The sequence below is a fragment of the Pempheris klunzingeri genome, chromosome 20, assembly GCF_042242105.1.
Source record: "Pempheris klunzingeri isolate RE-2024b chromosome 20, fPemKlu1.hap1, whole genome shotgun sequence".
NCBI classification, from domain to species: domain Eukaryota; kingdom Metazoa; phylum Chordata; class Actinopteri; order Acropomatiformes; family Pempheridae; genus Pempheris; species Pempheris klunzingeri.
The window spans coordinates 2,875,309-2,897,638 of record NC_092031.1 but is presented as its reverse complement, the minus strand read 5'-3'; the positions used below and the strand labels follow the sequence as shown (position 1 = coordinate 2,897,638).

Genomic DNA, 22,330 nt, shown 5'->3' with positions numbered 1-22,330 from the left:
TATTAAATAAATCTTTATAAATCTTTATAAAATAAAAGATTAGACGTACATGCATGTAAAGCTAAAGAGACATCAGTCCAATAACGCTGCTGCAGCTAGTTATAGTTATTAATTATCAATCAATCACTCTATAAGGGGGTCAGAGGTCTTGTTTTGTCCAACCAACAGTCCAGAGCTTTAACAGACATTTAATCAACAATGATATAAAACACAGAAACGCAGTAAATCGTCACATTTGAGAGGCTTTAACAATAAAAAGGCTGTTTTCGACCTGTGAACTGTGCCGAGTCCTTCAGGGCTTTGATGGAGCTGCTGTTTGTTGCTGTTCTCCAGGTGGTCGTCATGTCCCTGTGGATGATCCTTCCTGTCAGCCTGCCCGTCTTCACCATCACTGGAATATGGGTTGTGTGAGTACAAACATCCTCCAGGAACTTCTTCTGTGTGTGTTTTTGTTTAGTGACATTTGTAGGAGGCGTACTTCAAAGTGCTGCGGCTCGTCTGTGCATTCGCCTGCTTAAACAGGCTGCTGTGGTCACTTCGGCCTCAGAGTTCATGAACGTACAACAGCTTCCTTATTTGGAGGGAAGAAGGCGCTCGCTGTTTATGTTGCGATCGTATCGGAGAAGAGTCATCCTTGAGATTCCTCTCTGCTTCTCTTAGGTCTGTGTTTCCCTGCGTCGGTCACATCTGGAGCAACCAGCAACAGCTGCTTTTATGGTGGAAATGAGCACAGTGCAGGTCAACAGGTGGTGGGACGGCATCTTTAACAGTCTGATTCAGGGGAGATATGTATGAAAACATCCTTCTAGGAAGTATACTTATTTAATTCCTGCTGAGAGTTGGGTAAATGGTAAATGGTCTGTATTTGTAGAGCGTCTTTCTGGTCATTTTGGCTTCTCAAAGCGCTTTTACATCACATTCATTCAGGAGGAATCTAAGATGGAGGAAACTATTCTTTCACAGGAGGTTCAGCAAGTTGGGGGTCAGTGTCTTCCCCGAGGACACTTCGACACACCACAGCCGCTCCCTAGATAAAAATATAGATACCACCTTCGTGTCTGTGCACCAAATATGTAGCTGGAGTTGGCGGCTGTTAGCTTAGCTTAGCATAAAGACTGGAAACAGAGGGAAACAGCTAGCCTGGCTGCGTCTAAAGGAAACTAAATCTGCCTGCCAGCTTCCAGTGACGATTCTCTCTGACCAATCAGTGGTCTTCAGTGTTTCACTCCATCCTTAAGTATCCGTCCAGATCTATTGGGAACTTAACTGAGGCGATGCCAAAGGAAAAGTACCAGGATGAGACACGATCTACAACTTTTGTCGTTGGAAAACCGTAAAACGACGGTTCCAAAGTGAGTGAAGTCGAGCGCAGACGTACGATGCAGTGGGGAAAAAAAGTGTTATATCTTGTTTTGTGTAATTTGTGCACAAACCAAAATGTAAATAACTATATATTAGAAGAGTTTTTGTGTTTGACGTATCATTTTAACCCAAACCATGATCTTTTCTTAAACCTACCTTCGTTGTTTTTGCTCCTAAACCTAACCCAACTGCAAATGAAAACTGATAATTATAAAAAATAGACACTCCATTTAATTGATCCCTTTTCTTTATCTGCAAGTCCCTCAAATGTATGAAGTGCAACGCTGAACTCCTGCACTAGCCCTTTAATGAGAAATAATCATTATCTTATGTACATAGCTATGCAGCCATAGCTGTGTGTCCCTCTTCTATGTCCCGTGCAACTCCACTGTGTGCATCCCAGTGAGGCCGAGAGGTCGGGAGAGTAACGATTTAATCATAAAAACAAATAAACCAGAGTGCAGGCCTACGTCCAGAATCCCTTAGAGGACTTTAAGTGTCCCCTGGTGGCTCATGATCACATCTCTCATAACATTTTCTAGTTCTTGTTTCAGGTTTCAGATTAACTACACAAATCTGTGATCTGTGGACAAATGTAGGCTTTTTTTTTTTTAATTAATGAGAGTCTGAGACTGAATTCGCTGGAATAAATCGCTGAAGAAAACTCTGCAGGCTGCACACTAATAAGCAGGAACTCCTTTACACGCTCACCTACTGCAGATTTACTTAACTTCTAACTTACAGCTGTTTCTTTGTCCCTCTCTTTCCTCGTCCTCTCTCTCCTCAGTGTGAGGGGATTGACACAGTCCCCTTTCTAAGGAGCCTTTCACACCGTCGCAAAGTGGGCGCAAGAATTCTTCACACCGGGTCTCCAGAGTCTTTCCCTGTCAGTAATCCCCCCCCCCTCCTCATTCTGCAAGACCTGCTGTTCTCCAGACAGGCCGACACCTGTCTGCTGCTGCTCTGCATGACCCAGAAACATAACCGAGGCGTGCGCTGCAGCTTCAGCCATCTTGTCATGCTTTCATAGGAGAGAGTGAAGGGAAACCAAACCAAATGAATTAACCACTGACATCAGTCCAAACCAAAATGCTTTGCTCTACGAGTTAAAGGCAAATCAATCCCTCTGACCTGATCGCCGCTTGTTATCAGCGATTGATTCAGTTTTTAGTTACATTAGTGTTTATCAGCAGCTTGTTTTGTTATATCTATGGATCTTATCTGTGTGTGTTTTGGGTGTTTTAAAAGGAGCTGATAGTGATGACGGAGTAATTAAGGTTAAGTCTGAGATAACACTGTCGACATGCAGCTACGATAAAGACGAATCGAAGGAGTCCACAGCTCCTGCACCTCGGCAGAGGGTCTGTGGGCTGAGTGGTACAACGTTCACCATGTTCTCCATCTTTAGCATGTAGCACATTAGCATTGTAGCACAAAACACAAAGTAGAGCTGAGGCTGGCCAAAGAACCTGCCACAGGAACTTTATTTAACCTAGCGATGGAGAAAGCATCTGGTCAAAGCTGTCAAGTAGTTTGATAATGCATGACGTAATAAATAACGACGCTCTTTGTGTCATTACTTTATGTTCATGTTCATTTTGCACATTATCCCACTTATAACCCCACTTCCTCCTAAAGAAATCCACAATTTGACACAAAATACTGACTTAAAAACAGTTTTATTGATTTAAAAATTATGATTTTATTACTTCCGTTATCATCAATAAGTTGATGTTGACCAATAATTAGAAATACTGGCCTGATGATGGCGCTCAGTCAGAGGATCACTGACATTTTCACAGTTCAGTGAATGAAAATAATGAATGTGTACAAGATTTCCAAGCAACCCACCAAGTAGTTGGCCAGACTTTTTACACAGCACATCAAGGTGGCTCCAGAGGAATCAGGCGTTATCATCTGGGGACCACGAATGTCTGTGCAAAACTTAGTGCCAATCCATCCAGTAGATAATGAGATATTTTACAGAATAAGTGAAAAAGTCTGCCATGTTGGCGGCTTTAGAGGAGAAGCAAATTCAGCTGGAGACAAATGAATGACGCTACCGTTCCTGAAGTCACGGCTAGAAATCAAGTTTGTCTGCTGCCTAAAAAGGCCTAAAATATGCCCCATAGTGTATTTGTGTATTTGTGTGTGTGTGTGTAATGAATTATCTCAGGCTTGCAGCCAAGACTGTGTGTTTGTGGAGGTGGTTATTGTGCAGTTGACAGATTTAAGGACTGCAGGTTAATTTACAGCCAGCAGCTTCCAGGTACAGGTACGACAAAGCTTTGTGACGAGAAGAGGTTGAAGTTTAAAGCGCTGGACTGGTATTAATCTGGCTTTATGTGACGGTGCATTTAAATCCTCCATTTCAGCGGGGGAAACAGAGAAGAGTACCCACGGCCATGTTTGAAAGATTATGTCCAGAACATTTCGAAGTCACACCAAGCGAAACAATATCTTCTCCCTGTTTGTTCTTTGACCAAAGATTCTTCTCTTCTTTACCTTTGCAGATATGCGATGGCCCTGTACAACCAGCACGTCTGCCCTGTGCATAACTGGTACAGCACACACACACACACACACACACACACACACACCTTCATGATTAGTATTATTGATAAGTGGATGTAGCTATAATGACGTCACCTGTTGGTTTGTGGACCACCGTTTCGAAGTCTCAGTGGTTAAGTTTAGACATGACCCACCTCTGATTGGTTGGTCACAAGGTAGTGCCGTCCTAAAGCCCAGCCTCCTCTTCCTGGTCTATTTTCCTCTAAATGGGACCATAATTGACCAAATGAACATCCCGCTGTGTTGAAGAAGACTGAAAACTAGAGACATAAGCTGTTTGCTCATCACTAATCAGCAGACAGACACAGTTAGAAACTAGCGAGTGAACTTATTGGAGCATTTAGCGGCTAAAGAAGGAGATATTACCCTCATGAGATGGTGGAGACCTAAAACAGAGCAAAAAGAGACACAAAGACGACTTCACATCGTCCGAAAATGTTTCATATTAGGTGCCATAATGTCAGATTATGTCCACGTGAACCAAAATCTACAGGTGAAAACTCACCAGCATTTAAAAATGCTTCAACAGTAGTTAATATCTTCTTCGTTTATATCTTCTTACAAATCAGCGCTTTATATTAATTCGAGCTGCAGAAAACCAGCTGTGTGGGTCTTTAAAACATCCACCTCAGTGTGGATGGAGGATGGAGCTTCTGTTAATGTGCCACAAAACTCAAAACCCTGATTGTGAATAATCACTTGCAGAAAACTGTGAAAAACATCAGTTTCTCAGCTGGTGTGTTTATGCAGCATTGGTTCAGGAAAGAGGTCTTTCATGGCGAGGAGTCTTTTCTACATCAACGAGGCCCCCCGCTCCCACTTCCTGGCGAGCCTGTCGGTCTTAATTCAAACATTATGAGGCATGAGATGAGGGAGGAACGCAGAGATGAAGATGGAGAGCAGGACGTTAGGAAAATAAAGTGCTGCAGTGGGCAAATGTTTACGTGAGGCCTGTAAAGCAAAAGCGTATTTGGGTGAATAAGGGAGGAATATTTCAGGTTACAGTAAACTGAAGTTAAGAGAAGGAACGCAAACACATTTGTTTACTTGGGAGGAGGATGAGGAGGAATCCAGACTGGTGTCAGCTGGATTTATCTCTGCTATCAAGTGACTTTTGTGGTATGTGAAATCTAAACATGTTGTAAAAACACCTGCCTGTTCCTTTAGTGAAAGCATCACCTTCCCAGCTGGTACAGAGAACACATAAATACGCCACAGTACATTAATAACAGCGTCGGTTATCATAAGTCAAGATGTTTTTTAAAAAAAAAAACCTAAAACCTAGTAATTTATTAGTTGACTCACTCACTCACTGGTGCGTTTGTGTTTTCAGTGTAAGTGAATCTTCATCTGGTCAACAGACACCATATTTATACGTCATGCACACCCAGAATAATAATAATCTTTCCTCTTTTTTCCCTTTATTTTGGTTAAATAACCCATTTTCTAACAGTACTGTGTCTAGATGGAGTCTGTTCTACTAGCTGAGTTTGTTTTATTTTCTATTTGTGTGTTTCGTTGTAGCAGATGATGGATGTTCCTGGTATTGTGTCTCTATATTCATGTTTTGAAGCTTTGTTTTTTATTGTTTCTAATTTTTATGAATTATCGAATTAAAGATATGGGCACCATGTTGTTGTTCATTAAGTCTAGTTGTGGTCATTTGTTATGAGGTATTGAATTGAAAGTACTTCTTGGGTCATAAGTAAAACATAAAGAGCAGCTTCTTCAGTGTCCACTTCAAGAGTAGGACAACTGAACGCTCACAGCTGACGTGATTCACCACTTCACTTCCTTACATAATATCCCTCAGCCAGTCTTGACTATGTCATCACAGGCAAAGTACACCGTATTATGTGGCTGTAGAGTATTTTGTTTTAAAATCAAGATTCCTTTTATTGTCTTTGACAGAAAAACACACTGTGAAATAGACAATGGATGCTGCTCTCTCAGTGCCCTATCATGCAAAATGTTCGATTCATATCCGTCTCCACAGTTTTCCTAAAACTGCTCAGCTTTTTCTTTGATTACAGTACTGTGGAGATGTGCTGTTATATATTATACAGCATATAAGGAGGGGAAAACTCTGATATTTCTGCAGTTGTCAAAGAAACCACACATGCAGCGAAGCATCTAACTGTGTTATTTAAGAGATCTTTCACCTGAAAATGTTTTGGGTTAATTAATTATTTACCTTCGTTTGCGTAGAACAGGTGACGTCATGTCCCAAATGTGAGTTGACGCTCAACCATTAACAGAGTTTTAACCTATTTGCTTACTTTACATTCATTATGCACCTTTTGAGTTGGTTCTTAGGTGGAAAAAGTAAAAATTCAACCTGAAATGTGGATTTGTTTTTGAACTTTAAACTACTTTAAGATGGTTTTCCTCAATTCCAGCTGGGCCTAAATAGGTTTTTTAAGTCGCTGATGTCCTTTTGAAACTTCACTCTTCTGCTGAAATGTTTTTTATCCTTCAGTATTTGCAGACTAAACTAAGTGTTTGCATGTTTGTGTGGGTTTACAGGCTTTATAATGAGTCATGTGAGGAGCCGCTTCCATTACAGAGGGGTCCTGTTCTGTGCTGCAGCCTGGACAACATACCACTCATCAGGTAAGTGATCCCACCTCTGCAGGTACTACACCAGCGTTTTAGTTGCTCTGAAAAACTGCTGCTGTGTTGTTTTACCGTGAAACTGCCGCAGTCTCCTGGTTCCTGCATGTGATCTTCAACGAACCAAACAATGGCGGATTGTTGACACTGAGTCTCCGCCATCCGTGCGGTTTCTTGAAACCACCGCGGAGTAAATCAACAGACGGCGGATCCTCTTTCTGCTCTAACAATAACAAAAACATCAGTGAATCACAGCAGAACGCACGCTGTACGTATGATGTGACGTCCAGTGACGGACGTGCACTGATGAGAAATCACGGCGGGCCTCGCTGTGGTTTCTGCCAGTCATTATAAAGTACTCGGCTCTGTCTGCTTTTTGTTTTTAACAATGAATAGTAGGTTTATTTCTGCTCCTTTTGTTGAAACACTGAAACCAAACAGCAAACAGAGAAACAAGAGTGTCAGAGTGGGTTCATGCTACCATACTAGAACGCAGTAAGCCAAAAATACCAGGATGTCCTACAGCATCTGGTTGCATTTTGCAAACCAGCATGCTTTGCTGGTTATTCTTTCCCACAATCCCCTCCGCAGCGAGGGGTGTGTTACATAGACTGACAGAGCACACACACACACACACACACACACATACACATACACACACACACTCTTGGGTGAGCTTGCAAATGGTGTTTTGTTTTATCTCCAAGGTAAGAAATGTTCTACAACTGTGACAGATGAGTGAGCAGGAGGGTCAACGTTCAGTGTTGTGATGACGTAGTATCTCCCAGTTGTCTGCACACTCAGTTGCAGAGTGTGTACGGAAAACAAAAAGAAAGAAAAGGTTGTGATTTGGAGTAAACTTTGTGCTGGAGAGATGATTCATGGACGATGGTGATTTCTCATGTCTTAATAAGCATCCTGGTCGCTTTTACATTAAAGTCATGAACACTGAAAGAGCCAAGAGACGGTGTGATCTGATCGTAATCTGACCAACAGTGTTCAGTCCTCATACTTTACATTTACATTCATGCATATGCAGCAGAACACTTTGCATAGAGAACAGCAGGTGAACCTTGAGTTTCAACCATTCAGTGCTTGTGCGCTGTCCGATAATTTAAAATACGATTTAAAATCCGTCAGTGAAGCAGCCTGAGGGAGGAGAAAACACATTTCCATTGTAAAACTCACCAGTGTGTGTAAAAATCTGTGTGTCAGGGAGATGAAGGTGTTGATATTATTGTGAAAAGGGCTTTTTGTAGTTTAATGCATGTGATGATCAACATATCGGACAGTTTGTACAGTTAGAAAAGGTTAAACCAGTCGAGCTTGTCTTTGGATAACAGCTGCTGTGCAGTTTGTCGTGAGATACGTCCACACTTGCCCGAATGAGGCTCTCAGTCCGAGGGTTGGTGGGTGGAGGGGGGGGGGTTGCGACCCTCTTCACCTCGACAGGAAGACGAGTCTTTGTTGTGTGTAGTGGATCCTTCACCGCTCTTTGAAATGCCGCCACACTGAGTCGTGAAATGTAAACAAGAAAGGATGGAGGAGGAGTTTACTGAGAAGTAACGACTGCAGCACGAATCCAGCATCATTGTCTTGTTACAGTTTTAGTGTCACAACGTTTTTAGTGGTGGTTTTGATCCACAGATGAAAATCTCCTCCTCGTCCTCACAGCAACACTGTCGATCTCCATTTATAGACAATCGTGTCTCCGTTTAACTGCTCACCACGGGAAAATGCCGGCGTGGTTAGAGTCCACATATAAGGCAGCTCTGCTTTTTCATGACTATTTTTAAGGAATTCCTGCCTGAGAGTGCAGCGCAGGAAAGAGGACAGGATCAAGAAGCCAAGGGGAGAGGGGGGGGGCATGAAGGTCATGGATCTGATTTGAACTTGCACTTTAGTCCAGTGAGCCTGCAGGCCAGCCCTCACTAACCAACCAGCCCTCACTAACCAACCAACCCTCACTAACCAGCCCTCACTAACCAGCCCTCACTAACCAGCCCTCCTCTCCTCTGTGTTTCCATTGCAGTAAATGTGGCACCCTCCCACCTGAAAGCTGCTTTTTCAGCCTCATATGCAGCACCGGATCCTTCATGGGTGAGTAAAACACTCACTTGTTCAGTCACATACATGTGTAGCTGTAGTCCTGCTCTTTTCTTTTTTTTTTACCTTCACACACATTTACCCAACATGCTGCCTTTGGTGGACCGAGTGCACTCAGAACTTCCAGACTTGTTTTCTCAGCTGTAGTGGCTCCAGCCAAGTCTCTGCCCCCCCCCCCCAGAATCCACTGCCAGATCCCGCCTCACCCCCCCACCCCTCTCTTAAGGAGAGGAAAATGTACTCTGTGCCATGACTGGTGCATTTTTAGGCCTCGCATGACTCATGAGCCTTCACCCTCTGACCACGAGGGCAACTGCTCTGCTGTGTGCCAAACCTCCGGCTTGTTCTGGGTTCATTGCCCAGAGTTCAGGGTGGTGCACATTGATTGATTGATTGATTTTTTTGTCATAACACTCACACTCCTGAGCTTTATTGTGTCACTGAGTAGGAGGGAAAGCTTCATCGTTGAAATAGAGGGACGACGACACACATTTTCTCTCCTGGAAGACGCTCACGGTGTTGCATTCTGTTGTTCACATGAAAAGTGGCAGAAGCCTAATGACAAGAGGCTGGAGAGCACCCTGGATTAGACATTACACCACCCGACAAGCAAGCTGGAGAACTGAGCTTGAGCGGTGAACTCCAAACGTACCGGTGTACCTCCACAACACGTTCAGATCTGCCACTGATGGTAAACTACTCTCCAATACAACTGGAACCTGAGTAGAAAACCAAGAAAGTGATGGAAACAGGTAGAGCAGGTTAGAAAATGAATATCGTGACTATTAATATCGTTTTGGAAGCGATCAGGAGCTGCTGCTCTTCATTCTGCACACAGATACACTCTGTTCTGTAAGCTGCCTCTCTAGTATTTAGACAGGGTGCAGGGTGCAACATGTAACAGCATTACATGGTTAGGATACAAAAACTGTATTCCAGTATAGTTACAGATAAGAAAAAAGGCATGATCAGGTTAGGAACACATCAGTTTGTGGTCTCGTCTGGGAGTGAGGCACCACTGGAGACCTTTTATTAGGTCACTGACTACATTTCTTAACAGGTAATTAGTAATAATATCAGAAAACAACCCTGACAAGGACAAACTTGAGCTCGATACTTGCTCAGCACTTTGGTCTCTCTCGTATTTAATCTAGTTGTGTTGCAGCTTTCAAGGCCGTTACTGGGATGTTTTACACTTCAGCTTGTGTTAAATCCCATTTTAATTCTTGCATTTGAACATAAAAGGGAGAAACAGAAGTGATGGTTAGATGATGGCGTTACTGAGTTTGTAATTTCTCACACAGAGGTGTTTGTTTGCACAGCGCCGTCTGACTTTTTGATGTCGTGTTTTCAGAGGAACTGGGTTTGGTGCTCGACTATAGCGTGAAGTGCTGCTGATCACGTAGGCTTCAGTGTCTGTAAACTTCCATCAAGGCAACACCAGTGGAGCTAAACATGGCACCATATTACAAATACTGAGGAGAAATATAACAAAGCAGACATAATAGAAGCATTTTCCATTAGAGACGTGAGGATATTAGTAGGAAAGGAGATAAAATGATTGATGCTCTTAACCTCTTAGCAGCTCAGACACACATGGAGGTGGTTTTAGAGTCTCATGTTCATACTTATGAACACACATGAAGCTTTTCCCTGCTGCTTACTCTCCAGTCATGGCATTAACATGTGTCTTGGATGACCTTTGAGCTTTACATGCAAATAAACGCATGCATAATCTCTGTTTGCAAAGACCAAATGCATTTTGAACCAGCGGCGGGCAGGAATGCACTACTTGTGGCTGATCTGCTGGAAATGAAAAGAAGAAGTCTCTCCAGAAATGTCTCAAATTTTCCATTGTGGCTAAGCAGCATCCATCACGTGACACCGCTGGGCCCAAAATGACACCTGGGAATCAGTCACAACCTGCGAAATGATTTGTTTCACCATCAGAATTTGATCCATTCAGTCAGATAAGATTTGGAAAGTCTAGAAGAGCCATTATAGCGGAGGGGAAGAGGAAAAACAAACAACAGATGTCATCGGAAAAGAGACGTAAAAAAAGACAAGATGAAGCAAAGAATAATAAAGAGGACTAAAAGAACGAGACATGTGATCACACGGTCTGAATGATGGGCTGCGTCTTCACACCTGCACTGAGAGCTGCCAGGTTATCACACTGTCACACTCTAAATGGTTAAACCTCGACCTGCCTGAAGTTTCTTTCTTCAAAGCGCTGAATCTCAGGTGTCAGTTATGTGACCGCTCACCAGGGAACACCTGGTTCTAAAGGTTTCTTCTGACAAAATGCTGGAATGTTTAACGGGCCCGTTAACCTGTCTCAGCTCAGGTCCTCTCCTCCGTGTCTGCTGCTCATCCTAAAGTTGGCTGGTGACACCCAGTGAGCGCCACAGAACCATCTAACAGGCCTGGATTCAGAATTAAAATAGTAAAATGCACAATATTACAAATACTGCTCAATCTCATCTTTGCGTTTAAAGGACCAGTGTGGAGGATTTAGTGGCATCTAGCGGTGAGATTACATGTTGCAGCCAACTTAATATGATTATACACGGTTGAAGTCATGATTATGGATACTATATTCCGTTTTTGCTCACAGGTCTCCCTAAACCCCTCACGCTGAACCTTTTTTAAAGCGTTTTATGTATGTATTTCTGTCAGTCCATGTAGTTTGAACCTAGATAAGGAAAGTTTGTGGTGAGGACAGACTGGTGTCCTGGTAAACCTGCTGGTAGCCCACGAAGGTCGAGTCAGACAGTCAGAAGCTGCAGCCATTTCATTAGCATTTTTCCTAAAAAACCAGACAATAGTAAGAAAAGAATGGCATCCAACAGCATGAGGGAAAACCACTTTGGTGCAGACTGAACTACTATTGAATGGATGATTAAGAAGTTCAGACATTCAGGATGAATCCTACTGACTGTGGTGATCCCATGAATGGCACCTTCACGGTGGCTCCAGAGATCAGCAGCCACTGGAGACCTTCATGTTCCCCTCAGGATGATAATGCTGGCGTGTGCGAGCTCTTTCCCCAACATCAAAAGCTTTCCCCTCTTTATTTTATTTTACTCTGCTCTCATAAACAATACTCGGCTTGTGTTTGTGAGGCGGTTTGTTTGACTCCAAGGTGTGGTGTGAGCGGAGATGAGAAGATCAGAACGCCGACCCCTCGCTGTGCGGCAGCCGGTGAGACGTACAGATAACCCAGAAACTAAAACAAGCCGTCTTATCGCTGCGTACACTCCACCATCAAAACCTGACCTCTGTGTTCGCTGCTGGACTCACAGTATGGACACGAAAACAGTCGCTTGGTGATGAGCTCCAGATGTGAGCGGCGTGAGCATCAGATGGAGGAGCGGGAGAGCAGCGGGAGATGGCAGCGAAGCTTTGATGGAGCAGTTTGATAAACAGAGGAGAGGAATCTCTGCAGCATCATCGGCTTACGTTTACGAGGCAACGCTGTGAGCTCGCTGTTCCTTTGATGCTGCTTCTCCATCTTCGTGTTTAATAAAAAAAAAAAAGGAGAGCAAAGGTCTCTCCTGGAAATCTGTCTAATTTGCTAATTTGTTTGCACGTTGGTGAGGAGGCAGCATAACGAGTTAAACAAAAATAGTGATGGATGCAGTGCAAGTGGAAAAACAGATAGATATACATGTAAAGACAGATATACAACCCAATTATATGTTAACACTCTCTGAATCGTGCTCTCCGTCATTATGGAAAGCATATGATGGTAGAAATGTTATGTGTCATTATGTATTATTTCTAAACCATTTAATAGTTGATACTCATCATCAGGGGCGTAGCACCAAATTCTGGGCCCTGTACACTCTCAATGTCAGTGGGCCCCATCCCAGTGGAGCCTATTACTATGACAACTAAAGATAAAGAGAAAAAATAATCTAAAAATAAAAAAATCAGATATTGATTTATAATGTGTCAAGTGTTGTGATGGTTTCTCTCTCTCTGTCTCTCTCCGTCTCTCCCTCGCAAACCAACATACCAACATAAGTTAATTGGACTTTGCATAACAAGCAAACTCGGTTCACCTTTGGGAAAGAAAGCAGCGAACAGCTGCCACTGCCTCCCCTCATTCTGCCTTCTTTCTTTTTCTTTCCTCTTCTGATACCCCGACTTGTGCTCCTTGGGCAGCATCATGTCTATCCCCCAGGTCATTCAACCTGGACTCACTGACGTTACACTTGTCGCCGGTCGCTGTTGGGCGGACTAAACCATTTTGCACCTCCAAGAGGGGCCCCCAGAATGTCCAATATGTTGGGAGGACTTTGACATAAAGTTCATTCTCTCAGTTGATATTATCAATATATTTGAAATAAATTATGACACCAATTAATTGGAGGGCCCAATTCATTCGAAATGAAAATATCCCTACTCGGGCCCTGGGTAGTCAGGTCCACTTTTCCCCCCACTACCACGCCCATGCTCGGCACCACCAGTGGTGATTTGCATTTGTGTTTTTGGACTCACTCCATCCTCCCTGACAGTTTGGACTGATTATCTTCATCTGAAGGTTGAATTTTGGATTTGTTTTTGAAGTTTCATCGTCTGTAGTCATCAGTCAAAAAGCTCCGTAAACCCACTGCAGACTACCCGTTAGACACCGCTAATAACTAGCTGGTGAATATAGTGGAGCGTTTAGCAAGATATTTTCCTCAGGAGTTGGTGGAGACCAAAAATGGAGAGTTTAAATGGTTAACTGTTTGCTATCAACTCTGCAACAAGTGATAATATGTCAGTGTTGTTTCTGCTGCTCCCAAGTGGCCAAATAACTGTTTCTGCAGGTTTAATGATGAATAATGTTGAATTCACATTTTAACCAAGAAAAAAAACCTGCACTCTTCTTTACCTACTTATCTTAGTTACATGTTTCACGTTGTGAGTAAAAATAGAAACTGAATTCTATGTATTTTATCCCTGAAACAGATTTTTCAGAGAGAGATCGTGGTAGTTTTTCAGAAAATCCCAACAGGCTTCACCAGTCAGATAAATAAGTGCAAAAGGAGAAATTACATCCTCGTATCCAACATCAACATTGCAATTATTTGGGAAATAACCCGTATCAATTAAAGTAAACAAGGATGATGGATGGTGGACAGCATGTAAGGAGTAACCCAAGTCCTGAATTTGTTTCTGGATGTTGTTTTTCCTCTATCTGGAAAATAAGTAATCAAGACCGAAACTGTATATAAACTCCATTTCTCATCTGCGTCTGTTCTTCCAGTGATGCTGATCGGTCTGCTGCGTTACGCTCACGTGATCGAGAAACACCAGAACTGTGTCCTGAACACCGCCGGCCTCTCCACGGCGTGGATCTGTGCTGCTGGTCTCATCATGGTGGGAAACTTCCAGGTAATCCCAATCTGATCTCTCACTGGACTTTGATAGTGCTGGTTTAGAGGCAGATTATCAGCTGACACACATGGAACAGTGGTAACAGGACAAATTAGTTTTTAGATTGACCGCTTTCATCTCTGCCACAGTATTTATTCTTCGGGTTGATGGTAGTTTAACCCAATTTTTGCTTTTATTCTTTTGTTTGAAATGACGAGTAAATAGTTCAGTAGGTCACCTTTGCTGGCAGCAGACAGGCTACCCTTCCAGGCAGCTGACCCACATCAAAGTACGTCCACTTACATTGCTTGTTTTTACCACTGACGAGCTCAGATTGTTATTCTGACAACATTGCGGAAAGGATCCCTGCAGAGAGAGACCTGTAAATCCTCTTTGTTCAAGCAGAAACAGCCGCTGTGTTCAAACCCACCAGACTCCACTGAGAGACTGTGGGAGTTAATGGGCTGCTGCTGCTGCTGCCTCCATCTGTTTGTGTTATTGTGTTGGATCCAAACTAACTAACTAACTTTAGTTAATTCTGGCTAAACAAAAAGGATCCTACATGTTTCTGTGCTGCAGGGATCTTTTCCGTGATGCTATCAGACACTTGGAATAACAACCTGAACCTGTCATTGGTAAAAACAGGCACCTTTAGTGGACGTACTTATTACATTACAGCCTACATCTACTGGACTAATTCCAAACGTTTTAAACCCATATTCTCATTTTGAACTTCAAAATATATAGAAATGGGGCCCAGGTTTAAAAACACTGGAGCGTTTCATCCAAGGCTGGATAACCAATCTGTCTTCACTAATTAATAATAATACGGTTAAATGATCAGACACTAAAGGCTGGTTGGCCATTTTTGTAGCCTCGTGGTTCCAACAAAGTCCGTCATCAGTCTTTGGATCATGGAATGATGAACAGTTTCTTTTTCGGGGTCTCCAGATGATGAATCCCGCTGACACTGGTGATGCTGTGACCTTTAGCTCCCAGCTAGTAGATGGATCCCAACATAATCAACATAATAAGAAAAATGTATTTGTCCAATACTGTGGTTTGTAACCAAATACAGAGGTGGAAGGATGGATCGATAGATAGATCGATAGATAGACGAGTGGAAGAAAGCATAACAAAATAAAATACGGTGGTGTTTTTCTTACATGATTTGATTAAATGAGGAAATGAATGAAACGACTCAGTGGCAGCAGTGAACAATATTCATTCACAGAAAGAGAAAAGAGTGCCATCTCACTGTCTCTCACTTTGTGCAGAGCACACCTGATGTAGTCTAGTTAGAGTCAGCAGGACTCTTTATAATATTAGCAGCTCACCATGTGGCCTTTATACTGTAAATAGATACTTTTAAATATGTTAAAATACCAATTCAATTTTGTACTTCCTCTTGTCTGTTTACTTGAATTATTGTGAGGTTAAAATAGTACTTACACAAAGACGTTCTACATTGTCCAGAGCTTAATGCTGAGATAAGCCTTCAGATGCTTTATGGGTCAGTGCCATGGAGACTGGAAGCAGAGAGTCTCTGTGTAACATTAACAGAGTGGAGGTGACATTAGAGACTAAAGAGCTCAGACCATCCTGCTTCTCTTTAACTATCACACCGACACTCTGGTGCAGGTCACAGATTAAATGGTTCCTGCTCTCTGCTGTTATCTGAACTACAGACTATAAACTCTTTGTGCATCACATCAGCAACGACAACAGCCAAGTGTTAATATCACATCGTTTGCAGTAATTGAACTGAATTACATCACTAAATACTTCCTCTCATGATGGATTAACCGCACACGTGCATGCGACGCCTCTGCTGGCTGAGTAACGCCGCGCTGCGTCGTGGCTGCTGAGCCTCTCTGATGTGCTTCTCCCCTGCAGTCTCTCAGCACTTTGTAGACTTTCCAACCAAATCTCTTTTGATGTTCTGTTTGTTCTGTCTGGAAAATTGTCTGGCAGCCTCTCTCTGGTGGTATGATCTTAAAAACAAGATGTTTTTGGCTGCGTGGTGTGTGTCTCTGCTGCCGCCTCAATACACCCCAAAAAAAAAAAAAAAAGAAAGCTCAGTTTAAGGAGGTGTTCTTATCTTCTTTTGTGCTGGTTTGTTACTATGCTCTTGGTTTCAAATATATGTGGTGATTAAAAACAGGAAGACATGCATGCACATGTATTCTGTGCGTAGGAACATACAGGCATGTAATATAATTCAGCACATACAGTTTTCTTCACCTCGGGCGCTGACTGTGTCGAATCTGGTGCTGAACATGTGCTAACAGTCGGGGTTTTGCCAGGAATGTAGTTGAGCGTTTGTATTTTACACTGACGTTCATGTGTTCAGGCATGTGCAGTGGAGGGAGTTACAACAAGTACTGTAATTAACATTGAGGCACTTGTACATTTTACTCCTCTGCATTTATCAAATGTGGCGCATTTAAGGAGTTATAAAATTTTATATAAAGTATTTCAAAGCTTTCAAACCAGACTTTTTCATTAATCCTGGTTAATGAGACTTTTGTTCACGCTGACCTTTGGAGAAGCTGTGGTGGAGTTACATGTGATTATCAAACTTAGTGAATAGATAATAATGATGAGGGTGGACCTTTGCCCAGCTCTACACGTGCAACAGTAATTAATCTGAGGTTCAGAAAGATGTCACCTGAGGCGCTTATACTCAGTGGGTTAAAACACCTGTGAGGGAGAACAAGAGGCGTGAAGAGCCTTCAAAATAATGATTTATTTTATTAGTGATGACAACAACAACTCCTACTACTATGATCCTTCCTTTGAAGTCACCTTTTTTTGTCACCGGATGAATTTAAGTCCACTATTCGCCCCCTTTCAGCTCTGTTTTTGGTCTCCACCACCTCCAGAGTGAAATATCTGCTCCACTATGTTCACCAGCTGGCGTCTAACTGTGTCTGTCTGCTGTTTTGGCGCTGAGCTTATTACTTACTTCCCTCTGTTTGTACTTTTTCTCTAAACACACGCTTTATATTGTGATATTTAGAGGATATCATCTCTTTGTGACCTCCCTACAGCCGCCTGCCTCCTTATTCAGGAGCTATCGTTCAGATAACTCCTCATTTCAACTTACAAATCAGCTCTTGCTCGTCCATTATGGTGCTATCAAAGCCACAGAAATGAAAACACAAAAGTTTGGCAGCACCACTTGGGCCACAGTGAGGACAGTCTAAAATAGAAAACAAGTCAGTCAGACTGATTTTGTTGCTGGTGCTGGCTCGCTTCGCCTGCTGTTAGGACTCAAAATATGAATTATAGCTGCTTTCGTGTGTGTATGTGTGTGTGATGTAACATCCCTCAGACCTGTTTTGAGATCTAAGTGTTAACACCGAGGCACGTGTGCATTGTCAGAGGTCAGTGTTGTGGTTAGAGGCCCTCTCCAGTGTTTCGGATTCCTTCTGCTCCGTCTGTACACGTCTGGGCCCCTCTGACTACATATCGGGGGAAACACTGTTTCCATCATCCAGCTCGCCCACCAGCGTCTGAGGGTGGTCCTCCTCTTCTCTCTGATTGGCTGCAGGGTCCTCCTCCCTGTCCGAGATCAGCCTTACATAATGGACCTCAGTGTTTTCCTCAGTGTAAACATGGCAGCAGTCCTTTAGGGGGGTGATATGCCATAGAAATGTTCTCCACGCGGACGCCACATCTGCTGAGTGATAAACACACACACACACACACACACACACACACACACACACGAGGGCGGCTGTTTACATCTCTGAGATGAACTGTTGATGTTGAATTGGAGTTTCAGGAAACCATGAATGAGCCAAACAGGGAGGAGACGTAGCAAAACACTGTGACATCTCAAGTCAGATCAGGTCTTATTCATTGTTTCTCCACGTTTTTACCCCTTTAACACTCTTATTATTAGACTTTAAGTAGCTTTAGTATGGATAACTCATCTTTTACTGCATATATTCTGTAGCACCTTCGTCTTATTTCTGGTATTGATTTAGTCATCTGAAAATAGTGAAAATGCCCATAATTGTTTCCTAGAGCTCAGCTGGATGGTGTCAAATCTGAAGAGATTTAGCTGGAGAAGCTGGAACCAGAGACTTATTTAGCCATTTTTGCTTAATATATTACTAAATGGTGCTCATTTCAAGTTCATACTTATATTCTGAGGTCTTACCAGAACATGTTTAGATGGTTTAATGTTCAATAAACACACTATTCTGTTATAACAGACCGGATCAATTTGTGTGTTCTGTTCTCGCCTTCAAAGTCTTCGTGTTAGCGAGAGCGGGTGTTAGTGAGGAAAAACAATGGCGGACAGATGGATTTTTCTTTGGGCGGGGACAGTCGACCTGCTGAAGTGCTGGGTGGGGGCGTCACATGATCAATATATCCTCTTATGACATCATAAAGGGAGCCAAATCTAAACGGCATGAGATGGGGCAGGAGAAGAAGAGAGAAGAGGTGTTTCTCGTAGTTTGGACGTCTTAAGACACATTTTCATGTTGAAAAGACGTCAAAAAGTGCATTTTTCATAATATGGGACCTTTTTTAAAGTCTTGAATGGAGACCACAGGGTTTCTAATCTGGTTAAAGGTCTGCAGTTGTGGCCTCCTGACATTAGAACTAAACCAAAGAGAGGGTGAACATGTAGATTTGCTGACTTTCCGCTAATGTCTGTGTTGAGTTTCATGATTGTTTTGCTGGAGACAGCTTATAATTTGTTCTTTTAAAATGAACACAATCATGTCCCTATAAAAGTCTGCTCATATTCACCCCTGCAGACATGAATGGAGAACTTTTAGCCCACATAAATCACACAGAACGTGTGTTTGCTTGCTCTTTGTGTCTCTCTTCCCTGTAATTAAACGGCTTAAACAGCTGTGAGGTCTCCCACAATGCACTTCTTTCATTCACTTAACCCCATGTTCAGGATGTGCCATCATCATACCAGCTGCTGCATTTGTAAATATAGGTGTGTGTGTGTGTGTGTTTCCTGAATTATAAGTATAATAAATATAAATTATAAAGCACGTCATCTGTTACGAGTTCTTTACAGTAACAGATTATCTAATTATTCCCTCTTGAGGTCAAATTTGACTCGCTGTCGTCCGTGTCAGAGACGATGTGTTCAGGTGATCTCGTTATCTCTGTAAATTGGTGTCATTGCAGCGTTTTTCTTCCAGCTCCTCTCTCATCCTGTATTTTCCAGGTGCAGATTGTCCTGCTCCGTCCTGTGACGTTCTTTGTCGGATGATATTGATTTGGGTCACAATAACCCCTTTGTTTGCGTGTCATTTGTGTTTTTATTACACAATTGTTGTTTTTTCGTGTTGAGGGCAGTAGAATCAGGTCAACTGTGGCAGGAAAAATATTCAGATGCAGCACATGTGAGACAGAAAGAAGAAAAGAATGAATGAAAATATCCATCAGAAGTCTTGACTCATCCGTCTGCAGTTGTTATAGCATCTGATCTATAACATCTGATGTTTAGCAGGTCTAATGTTCACCTTGTTTACCATCTCAGGTTAGCGTGTTAGCATGCTAACGTTTGCTAAATGGCAAGCAACACAGTACAGGAAAAATGAAGTTTTGACCCAGTGATTGTGCTTTTTAAATGTCATGGGATCACCAAAGTTTTTACAGTTAATCCTGTGGGGAGCATGAATGCCCATCCATCAAATTTCATGTTAATCCCTCAAATAGTTGATGAGATATTTCACTCGAAACCACAAATGCTGCAGGAAAAGCCGGAGAATCTTAACCGCTCAAGTCCGTAGAACTTTTCTCAGGATAATGAAAAGTGGGACTAACATCAGGGGATCTCCAGTGGGGATTCAGCCTCTGAGGACCACGAACGTCTGCTCAAATTCTCATGAAAATCTATCTACAGATATTTTTGAGACATTTCTTATTTAAGGCAATGAATGAGGGGAACACTAAGGCTGTTCGGATTCATCCTCTGAGGACCGTGACTGTTTGAACCACATTTCATCTATTCAACAGTATATGTCAGTAAGACCGAAGTGGTGGATCGACTGACCTAACTGGGACCAAATAATAACCCAAAACTATTGTTGCTACTACTACTACTGTTCCCCTGAGGTTGAACGGTACCTTTGCAAGATTTTAAACGTCTGTTGTGTTTATCTGCTAATTTCTCAGGTGGATTTTGCCAAAGTCCTCCACTACGTTGGCGCTGGGGTGGCCTTCCCCTCCAGCATGCTGTTTGTGTGTCTTCAGTCGGCTCTGACCTACAGACTGGCCAAGACCCAGGAGGAGTACCGGATAGGTCACTTTCGTGTGGGGATGGCCCTGCTGGCACTGATCGCCCTGGTGCTCAGTATCCTACCAGCATGAGACAAACATGCGTGTGTTGTCTTTTCAGCAAACACTAACATTTTCCTAAAATGTTAAAGGTTGTTTAAGGTAGTTCCTGTTTGGTTTTCCACATGGAACGGAGTGTTTGGCTCCATGATCTTGGCTGTGAGTGTGTTTTCTGTGTTCAGAGGTTGTGTGTGTAAACTGTGTTACATGGCCCCCTGCTGGAGGACAACAGTGTTGCATCTGTTTGCATGAGAAGAGCGTGACCCTGCAGACGTTTGCACTCTGGGCCTTTGGTGCATATTATAGTATGTAACACATACACAGGAGATGAAATCCACCTTAAGATAAGAACTCAATTTCAATCTTGACCCCATAAAGCCACCTTACATATTTCTTATGCATGTGTCTGTAAATAATGTACTAGGAAGTATTCAGGTCCTTTACTGAAGTAAAGGTGTTAATGCCACGCTGTGCAAATACTAAAAGACCTGCTTTTATTATTCCACATTATTAAAAATGTTATATTATTATAATATTATATATGTTGACATATATATACATGAAATGGTTCTTTAATACTTTAACTTGTTAACTGTTGAATAGTTTAATTTATAACAAAACAATATATCTTATAGGCTCTTCATGTGTTTTGTGTGCAAGAATATTCCTTTGTAAAGTTAATAAAGTAATCAGATACATGAAGTGGGGTAGAAGTGGAAAGTGGCATTAAAAGTAAAGTACATTAATACAAAGTTGTACTCAAATACAGTACTTAATTAAGTAGATGTCTCACTACATGAATAAACATCATAAATTAAAAAATAGATGCAGCGATCACACCAATAAGGAGCACATGTGTGGGGAGGTTTGGGGTTTTGTGTCTCTCTCTCTCTCTCCTGCTGTGCAGCCATTGTTCTCCTTAACCTCTGATCACCAGGTGGAGTTTTCTTCTGCCAGGAGAGCTTCGCCCTGCAGCACGCCTCCGCCATCTTCGAGTGGATCTACTGCACGCTCATCATGCTCTTCTACGGGACTTTTGCCTTCGAGTTCGGGGGCATGTCGGGGGACACCCTGATGGTCCTGTCCAGAGGAGGAGGGGGAGTGTCCAGCTTCTCCGCCTCCCAACATAAGACAGAAGTGGGCGGCGGCTCCAACCACCGCCAGCCGGAGAGCTTAGCGATGCTGTAGCCGAACTGCAGCGTCCCTGCAGGTCAAAGGGCAACACGTGGACCAATCTTGAAGACACTAAAATGGAGTCTAGAGGCTGGAAGCTGCATCCTGCGTATCCTCACACTCGCTGTTGCACACAGCCACGAGGCCAAAGCCCTTCCTCTGAGCAGTGACCAAAGACTGACTGACTTTTATCCTGCTTTGCAAAAGCTCAGGCTGTACTGCAGAGCATTGCACGATGCTGTAAAGGGCCTTTTCTCAATACAAACGTCACACACACACACACACACACACACACACACACACACACAGAGTTCCCGCTGTTTGTTTTAATTCTCTTAATGTAACAATCGCTCTCTGAATTCCTGGCTGAAGTCGCCTTTTATCAGATTGCACGTCCTGAAAGGGCCTCAGATGTCGCTCCTCGCTGAGTGGAGAGCAGTTTGTTTAAACGTTTAGACCAGTGGTGTCCAAACTACGGCCCGCGGTCCATTTTTCATTGGCCCGCAGGAAATTCTAAAAATGTATTGGAATGCGGCCCACACATGGAACCTGCGCTGGACTGGATTGTACTTCTTAGTCTCACCACTAGGGGGAGTAACGGTCTTGAACGAGGCAGCTTCTCTATAAAATTAGTAATAGAAGAAGAAATGTGCTACAGGTGACCCAAAATGGCAGAATTAAGGAAACAGCAAGTGAGTGTAGAAAGTTTCAGACGCGGTGTTCGATGAGAGCACAGCTGATAACTAATGAAGATCACTTTTACATTACGGAGGAGCTGCTTGATGTTAGCAGTCTAAAGAGCACCAGGACA

General features: G+C 42.8%; 1 protein-coding gene across 1 annotated transcript; it reads left to right on the top strand.

Moving 5' to 3' along the window:
* The first annotated feature begins 342 nt into the window (after positions 1–342).
* LOC139220115 (transmembrane protein 150A-like) lies at positions 343–21,534 on the top strand. The gene is made up of 7 exons (XM_070852186.1): positions 343–407; positions 3,876–3,923; positions 6,463–6,549; positions 8,582–8,649; positions 13,916–14,043; positions 20,185–20,362; positions 21,284–21,534. Exons 1-7 carry the CDS (start codon positions 343–345, stop codon positions 21,532–21,534), a joined length of 825 nt encoding a protein of 274 aa, XP_070708287.1.
* The last annotated feature ends 796 nt before the right edge of the window (positions 21,535–22,330 follow it).

Coding starts and splice junctions, on each gene's coding strand:
- LOC139220115 (XM_070852186.1), top strand. CDS start 343: ATGTCCCTGTGGATGATCCTTCCTGTCAGCCTGCCCGTCTTCACCATC. Junction 8,650..13,915: donor CAGCACCGGATCCTTCATGG/GTGAGTAAAACA, acceptor CTGTTCTTCCAG/TGATGCTGATCGGTCTGCTG. Junction 20,363..21,283: donor ACTGATCGCCCTGGTGCTCA/GTATCCTACCAG, acceptor TCTGATCACCAG/GTGGAGTTTTCTTCTGCCAG.